General features: G+C 40.2%; 1 protein-coding gene across 1 annotated transcript; it reads left to right on the top strand.

The window, feature by feature from the left end:
• Positions 1-274: 274 nt before the first annotated feature.
• On the top strand, positions 275-4,435 carry LOC130723993 (FRIGIDA-like protein 1). The gene is made up of 3 exons (XM_057575149.1): positions 275-1,222; positions 3,291-3,454; positions 3,527-4,435. The coding sequence occupies exons 1-3, from the start codon at positions 487-489 to the stop codon at positions 4,124-4,126; spliced, it is 1,500 nt and encodes a 499-aa protein (XP_057431132.1). The 5' UTR covers positions 275-486; the 3' UTR covers positions 4,127-4,435.
• Positions 4,436-8,310: the final 3,875 nt, after the last annotated feature.

The raw sequence follows: 8,310 nt of genomic DNA, 5'->3' as shown, positions 1-8,310 counted from the left end.
GAAGCTTATTAAGAAAACATCTATGGTTAATTATTAGATGCTTTCTAATAGATATTTTTTAATAAGCTCTCATCGGATTCCCTAACGACGAGCCATCAACTTTCAGCGCAATCCAACCCAGCCGTCCGGCGGAGCGCGCCAAGAAATAGTTACATAGGTGGCATCCTCTCATGTTCTCCATTCCTTGACTTTTTTTTTCTTACTATATATTTTTTTAAAATACTATCATAATATTCTTAGTAAGTAGATAATGTCATGATTTTTTTGAATTTCATAATTCATTTGCCATTGCACACACAACCGTTTTAAGCGCAATTGCTAAGCAAGTCTCAGCAGACTCCATCCCCGCTGGCGCGAAACGGCGAGTTCATGATCTCTCTTCATGCATCGTTCTAGGGTTTGCAGAATGCACCAATCGTTCCTCCAATCTCGTGAATCTCAAATCCCCACTTCGAATTTCCATTCTCAGTTCTCAAAACCCTAACAATGGCTACGCTGAATTCGATTTCAACCGCACTGAAGAAGAATACTTCGACGAACAATCACATTCCCAACCCAGAAACCCTAGATGTTGAACCTATCCACCGAACCACGAAAGATGCGAACTTTCCGGCGAACCCTAACGACCCACCATCAAATCAGACCAATGATTCAACTGGGGTGTTCCGGAAAAACTACATCGTTCCGGGCTCGGTTAAGCCTAGCTATGAGTTGAGCGTTCTGTGTGAGAAAATGGATGGTGTAGGGTTGAGGAATTTCGTTAAAGCCCGCTTTGCGGATCGAATTAGGGTTCAGGCTGAGCTTCCTGGGGCGTTGCGGTGCGCGCCGGACCCGGCTGAGATGGTTCTGCAATCATTGGAAGGGCTTAATGGGGTGGGTGGTAGTTCCAAGGATAAGGAATCGAAGAAGATGAAAAAGATTTGTATTATGTTGTTGAAGCAGTTGAGGGTTGCTGGTGTGAGTGTGAGTTCTAAGGCCAAGGAGAAGGCGTTGAAGTTGGCTCTGGAGTGGAGAAAGTGGTTGGTGGTTGATGCTGCCAGCGCTTTGGGGGCGATCGGGTTTTTAAATATTGTTTCCGCCTTTGGTTTGGTTTCTGAATTCAGCACGGATGAGCTTATTTCCTTTTCTGCCTTGGCCGCAGTTAATGATGATTTCCCGGAGCTGTACCGGGCCATTTGTTTGACGGATGGAGTACCCAATTGTTTGACGGGTAGAGTACCCGGTAAGGTTTGGCGGATAGCTTGTGTTTGTTTAGTATTGTGTTCTTGTATTTTGTATTTTAAAATATTCTGCATAAGGGTATAGTTAGATAGGGAAGAATGATTCTTGGATTTGAGTTTAGTGCACATACCTCTCAGGCTGGTAGGGGTATTGAAGATTGATATTAGCACCATTGGTATTGACGAACTAGACGAACTAGAGAAAGATAAGAGAGAAGGAAAGAAGTGGGTGTTAGCTAGGATTATGTCAGTTGCTTTCTTTATGCATCTAAGTCTAACATATCTAAATTTGAAGTGGTGTTCTTTTTTTTTACTTTGTTTTCAGTTTTCAAGAATTTGCAAAGTAAGTTTCCTTGACAAATTCTTGAGAATGGTAGTATTTCTGTAATTATTAGTGACATATCAATTGAAAATGAAAGGGGAAAAAAAAAAACTAAGTACACCCTAAAAATATTCATTTTCTTGTCATTAAAGTGTATGGTGGGCTCCTTATCTTGAGGAGCTAGTAAAGTCGCAAATATTAGGGATTCTTATCCTAATATTAATTAAACATAAACAATTACTTACATACCTCATTTACGCCTATGTGGATAAATTGTTTGCTTGCTATGTTGTTACTTGTTGTTCCAACAAAAGTTCCCCATCAACATGTATTGGGCATGTTAGAAATTTTGTGTGTAACAATATCTCTCTTTCATATGTAGTCATTAAAATATTTTGCAAGTACAGATGGTATGTGTAAACTGTAATGTCTTCATGTGGATGCCAGCATCCTTTTATGTGGATGCCAGCATCCTTCAAATTTGAAATGGTCGGAAAAGATCAATCTTTTAGTTGGAAACAACAAAAAATTGGTGGACAAGAATGCAGTTTTACATTATGACAGAAAAATTGAAAAATTGTGCAAGTCTTCCACCTATAGTGAATGCAGCTGCTTTAAAATATTTGTTAGGGGGGAGTTTTTCCGCCTATAGTGGTCAAACTCGACTCAAACAAGATTACCTAGTCGAGGAAACCTGTGGTTTAATCCCAAAAAATTCCACTTCCTATTAATCATTCAGAAAGTTTCTTCTGAAATATTTGTTAGGGGGAGTTTTTCTGCCTATAGTGGTCAAACTCGACTCAAACAACATTACCTAGTCGTGGAAACCTGTGGTTTAATCCCAAAAAATTCCACCTTCTCAACCCCCTTCCTATTAATCATACAGAAAGTTTCTTCTAAAATTTTCTCCGGGGTCATGGTTTTCCCTATAAGCATCCTCTTGCCAGTCCAAGTTTTGTCTTCTTTAGTAATCTCTTAAATGTAATTTGAAGTTTATATGATTATAAATATCATAGCTTACCACTACTAACTATTTCAATTATTTAATGCTTTCATTTTCACTGAAAGCTCCGGGAAGCAAACCAGCACTTAGTAATTTGTTTTGTGTTTAAGGCAGCCATGATTGTTTTGTGGATGAATTAGGCCCTTTATTGGCATAGCCAAGAATTTCAGTTACCAATACATCCTTTTCAGCCCCTTCCTTTATTGCCACTCATAAGACTTGGTTGGCCGTTGGGATTGGAATTTTCTGCTTCCATTGGCAGTTTTCAGTGTCAAGGATTGTTCAGTAAGGTTGGTCAGGGGAATGTTTCACCTAGTTCTCTCCTTGCGGATGAAATCTCTTGTAATTAAACATATAGAACCAAAAAAGTGAGAATGCTCAATTAAGCGTAGTAAAAGGAATCCAAGTATTTCTCTCTTAATGTAAAATTACTTGCTTTAGTTTTCATCAGATTTGTCTTGTCTTCAATTTGGTGGGTTTTTATCTCCTTAAAAATGTAGAGGGTGTCAAGCTGCATATGAAAAGGAGGTTAACATATACACAGACATGTACTAGTGGTGCAGATAATAAGAAAAAAGAAGAAAGAAGGAAGAAGAATTAGTTTTAGTTAATTTATGATGACGTGACAGTTTTAATTTTATGTATCTCTATGGTATATGTAGGTGTGTGCAAATACTTGCATAACTTCTAGTGTTACCTCTCAAGTACTTTTATTTGTAAGACACTGCTTGTTTACGGTTTGCAGATATTATTCAGAAGCTTATAAATAAGGGAAAATATAGCCTGGCTGTCAAGTATGTTTTGGAGTTTGATCTGGCTGATACGATTCCACCTGTTCACATTTTGGAAGCTTGTGTGGATGAATCTAAGAAACTTGCTATACGACTTTCCCAGGAAGAAAAGCCACTGGTAAGTGTGTCACCTTGATTGATAACTGAATGCATGGTACCACCTCCTATATTTATTGAGGTATTTTTGCAGCTTGAGATTACAGCCAGAGAAATTTGTTCACTGAAATTGGTAATTAAGATCATTGATAGTCACAAGCTTGAATGTGATTATCTACGAGCTAGCCTTGAGAAGCGGATAGAGCAACTGAAGAGGCAGAAGAAGGCATGTATGAAATTGCTGCCACCAGCTTCTTCTTTAAAGCCTCCTCAGCACGACCAGCAAAGTGGGATCAAGCGCCCTCGGAGTTCTGCTCCGGTTGGTACTGAAGCTGTCCGTAAGAATTTTAACAATGGCAATACAGCAATACACCAGTACCAACAATCTCTTGTCCATCCATCAGGTTTGTTTCCTGAGCATCCAAATCCATACATGAGCTTGCCAGCCATGCCATTTCGCATGGTGGCCCCTACCCCAACTATTCCTTTTTATACCTGTCCTTCAGCTGGGCCTTATGGTCATGCCGGTGGCTCAATGGGTCACAGTGGCAATCCGAGTCTAGGCAGTTCTCATCTAAAAAGAAAAAAAACCTCATCAGAGCCTCATGTTCCATCTTGTTATCATGATAGAACCTCTTCTTATGGTGGTGCTAACCTGCAGCATAATTACAAAGCATCATATAATCCTCTATAGAGTATAGATCAATAAATCACTACTCCTACCTGTACTGTGGTAGTATTCTAGTTTCTCCCCCGATCGATTTTACAACTAGACTGTTTGCTTATCAAAAGAGTAGCTTACTACTGTGCTTCATTAATCATGACTGTAGGATAGGAACTACATTTATTAACTTAAAATTGTGAGGGAATGATTAGCTTCATAATTGTAAATACTTGTATAGGTTTGTATGTATAAAACTTCTTTTAGGTTACGTATTGCCTTTAGTCTTCATAATTGTAATTACTTGTATAGTTTTGTATGTATAAAATTTCTTTTAGGTTACTTATGGCCTTATTTAGTCTTACCCCCCCCCCCCTCCTCCTCCCCGGGGAAAGGTAAAACTTTGTGGAATCGAATCTTTACATCACATAGTTGTAGTTTCAGAAAGATGTATTCCGAAACAAGTGTAGTGCTATTCATGTGAGCAGACAAATTGTTTTTTAAGGCCCGCTACCAAAACCAAACCTTTAACTACTTGATGAGTCATTTACATGGATCAATCATTGGACTCTATTTAAGATCAATTTTTGTTTAATAAAGCCATATATAACAAAGTCTTTTTTGAAGGTTTCACAAAATATGCACTTGGGTCTTCTGCCCATTATAAATTCATATTCTATTTGTTCCAGAGCATCATACTTACAGGCTGTTATTGTTAACCTTGCCACAAGTATAAAATTGATGGAAATACTATGCCACCTTTGGATGGGTTGTCTACTTTATGATTTTCACTAGCCTCTATGTATAATAAATTTATTTTTTAATGTCATAGGGCAAAGGGTTTAATCCAAAACATTGTCCATTTTTAAAGTTCTAACATTTGTGATGGGAAATTCAACACAATTAACAACAACACTGACAGAGCAATAAGTAGCGAATAATTAATTTTCCTAACTTGTTGAATCCGTGAGGAGCAATAACAAATGATGCAGCAACTAAAATCATAATCAAAAGGACACCAAGATTTTTAATGTGGTAAAAACCTTCTCAATGTGAGAAGTAAAACAACCACGGGCACAAGCCAGTAATGAAGCTCCACTATGATCAAATAATGGTACAAGAGAGTCTCAAAATATAGCACAAATCGTGCTCAACAATTGACCAAACAACAAAGCAACAAACTCAAAATAGAGAACTAAGAGAATCTGAAAAACCAGAAAATACTGCTATTGTCCGTGCCCAATTTCTCCCATCTCAAACAACTTCTCGTTGATCCAACCGTCCAGAATGAAGTACTATGGTTAGGGTTTGTGCGAACCAGTTTCTCTCCACTTTGTCTCACTTAAACAAGTGGAGAGGGGTCAGCTAGGGTTAAGAGAGAGGTCTGATTTGGCAAGAGAAGCAAAGAGAAAAGTGAGAGAGAAGAGAAGAAAAACTGGTTCACACAAACCCTCACCAGTCAGACGAAATTCGCGATTACCCCTGCGTTCACCGTCGGATCGGGCTGAAACTTTTGCAGCAGGTTCGTGACTCATAGATCTTCATTCTGGATGGTTGGATCGGCGAGAAGTTGTCTGAGATGGGAGAAATGGGCGCGGACAGTGGCAGTGTTTTTTCAGAATTCTGGTTTTTCTTGGTCTCTACTTTATGGTTTTTGCTTTGTTATTTGGCCAATTGTTGAGCACGATTTGTGCTGTATTTTGAGACTCTTGTACCCTTATTTCATCATAGTGGAGTTTGATTACTAGCTTGTGCCCATTGTTGTTTTACTTCTCACATTGAGAAGGTTTTTACCACGTTAAAAATCTTGGTGTCCTTTTGATTGTGATTTTAGTTGCTGCATCATTTGTTATTGCTCCTCACGGATTCAACAAGTTAGGAAAATTGATTATCCGCTGCTTATTGCTCTGTTAGTGTTTGTGTTGTTGCTAATTGTGTTGAATTTCCCATCAGAATGGAGGAATTGTGTTGATTGTTCTCATCCCTTTTTCATATAATATGTCCAAAAGGGTTCTCATCTTTTTGTTTGTACACGGTCCATTAAATACAATTTGCTTTTGTCTTCTATATCTTTTTTCTTTTTGAATTTCAAGTACTGTTTCTCATTCAAGAAGCAGATGGAACTGCGGGTGATACATCAAGATTGATCAGAATTGAGGCTCCCGGGGGGTCTTCCTCAATCCAACAATGATCAATAAAATTGAAAGCAAGGTGCGAGAGGAAATCAGCCACTCTATTGCCTGACCTCTTGACATGTGAAACAGTAAAAGGACGGAAATTTAAAGATAAACACCTACAGTTTCTGATTTCATCATGAAGATAGGAATCTCCTAGACTATTGTTTCTCCATTGTTGCACCAGTATGAGAGAATCTGTCTCTAGGGAAATGTGTGTGAAACCAATCTGGCTTGTCCAATCCATTGCCCATCTTGCACCCATGGCTTCAGCCATTGCAGGGTCATCTTGCTTGCACCATAGTCGAGTAGCAGCTGCCATTGTTTCACCTTTCTCATTGCGAATTATTGCCCCAAAACCAGATCCAGATTGCCCAATTGCTGCGTCCACGTTGAGCTTATATTCTCCTGCCCTTGGTGGTGCCCAGGTGGTTGGTGAGATGTCTTGGAAGAATTCTTCTTTCTTCTGTCCTCCTCCAATGTGAATTTGTGCAGCCTTTGTTATTGTTGTTTCAAAATCCCATAGCACTCCTTCAAAAACCCTCGTGTTCCGTCTCTTCCAGATTGTCCATGCTAGATTAAAAATCTCAGCCATGGTTCCTGAGCTTGGGTGTTCCAGAGCCTCTTCTAGCCATCCTCTGAAATTGTTGGTTGTGATCTGAGTAACCTGCAGGTTTAAGTGTGAGCCAAACCAGATTCTATGAGTGTTGTTACAGGTAAGGAGGGCATGAACAGTTGTTTCCTCTTCCTCCCCGCAGCTTGGACATAAAGTGTCCAGTACAATCCCCCTCCTCTTAATGTTTGCATAGACCGGGAGGGCCTCCTTGCAAGCGCGCCAGATAAATTCCTTGCAACTTGGCAGGACTTCAATAGCCCATATCTTCTTCCAAAGTTGCGAGCTCCTTGAGTTTGATGGCCCTGCATCTGCTGGTTCCCTTAGTGGTCCTTGAAGAATTTTGTATCCTCCTTTGACGCTGTACATGCCATTCACGCTGTCCTTCCATATAAGTTTGTCCCCACTATGCTCATCTGACAGTGGGATTTGGAGGATTTTGTCTGCGTCCATGGGTAGGAAAGTAGCTCTAATGAGCGTTTCATTCCAAGTTCTGCCATAGGGATGGATCAACTGGCTCACCTTTATTATTCCTTGCCCTTCCCTCCTAATTGTTTGTACCTTCCCACTGCTGAAACCGGGAACCCAAGCATCAGACCATATGTTAATGTCCTGCCCATCGCCAACCTTCCACATGGTACCTTTTTCCATCATGTCACGTGTGGAGTGGAGACTTTTCCAGAGGATTCACTTCTGGTCATGAGCCTCCACCATTGCTTGCCTAGCATAGCCTTGTTGAAGTTGTGGAAGGATTTAAAACCCAGTCCCCCCATACTCTTTGGTGTGGCAATTGCATCCCATCTAATCCAATTTAGTTTTCTTCTTATCAGCATCTCCCCCCCAATAAAAACTGTTGATCATTCTCTCTATTTGGGAACATAGAGTAGAAGGTAGAAGAAAGAGCCCCATGACAAAAGTTGGTATGGCTTGGGCAATAGATTGGATAAGAACACCTCTTCCCGCTCTAGATAAGGTTTTCTCCTTCCAACCTTTGAGCTTTTTCCAGATTCTATCTCGAACAAAATTGAAGACTTGAGTCTTTGATCTACCCACAATCGTCGGTAGTCCCAAGTACTTCTCATGTCTCTCCACCGCCTTAACACCAAGGAGTCGTTCAAGCTCGATAATACGGGGACTAGGCACATTTCGGCTTAGGGAGAGTTCCGATTTGTCGAAATTGATTCTTTGTCCGGAAAAGGTCTCATAGTCTTGTAGGATCCCTTTGAGAATTGTTGCTTCCTCTACTGTAGCTCTTGCCAACAAAATGCTATCGTCCGCGAAGAGTAGATGGGACACTGTTGGTGCTTGAGGTGTAATTTTGATCCCATGGAGGCAGCCCTCCACTACTTTGGAGTTGATCATAGCCGATAGGACTTCAGAACAAAGTATGAAGAGGTATGGTGATAAAGGATCACCTTGGCGTAATCCTC

The sequence above is a fragment of the Lotus japonicus genome, chromosome 6, assembly GCF_012489685.1.
Source record: "Lotus japonicus ecotype B-129 chromosome 6, LjGifu_v1.2".
Taxonomy (NCBI): Eukaryota; Viridiplantae; Streptophyta; class Magnoliopsida; order Fabales; family Fabaceae; genus Lotus; species Lotus japonicus.
This window is presented reverse-complemented; position numbering and strand designations above follow the sequence as displayed.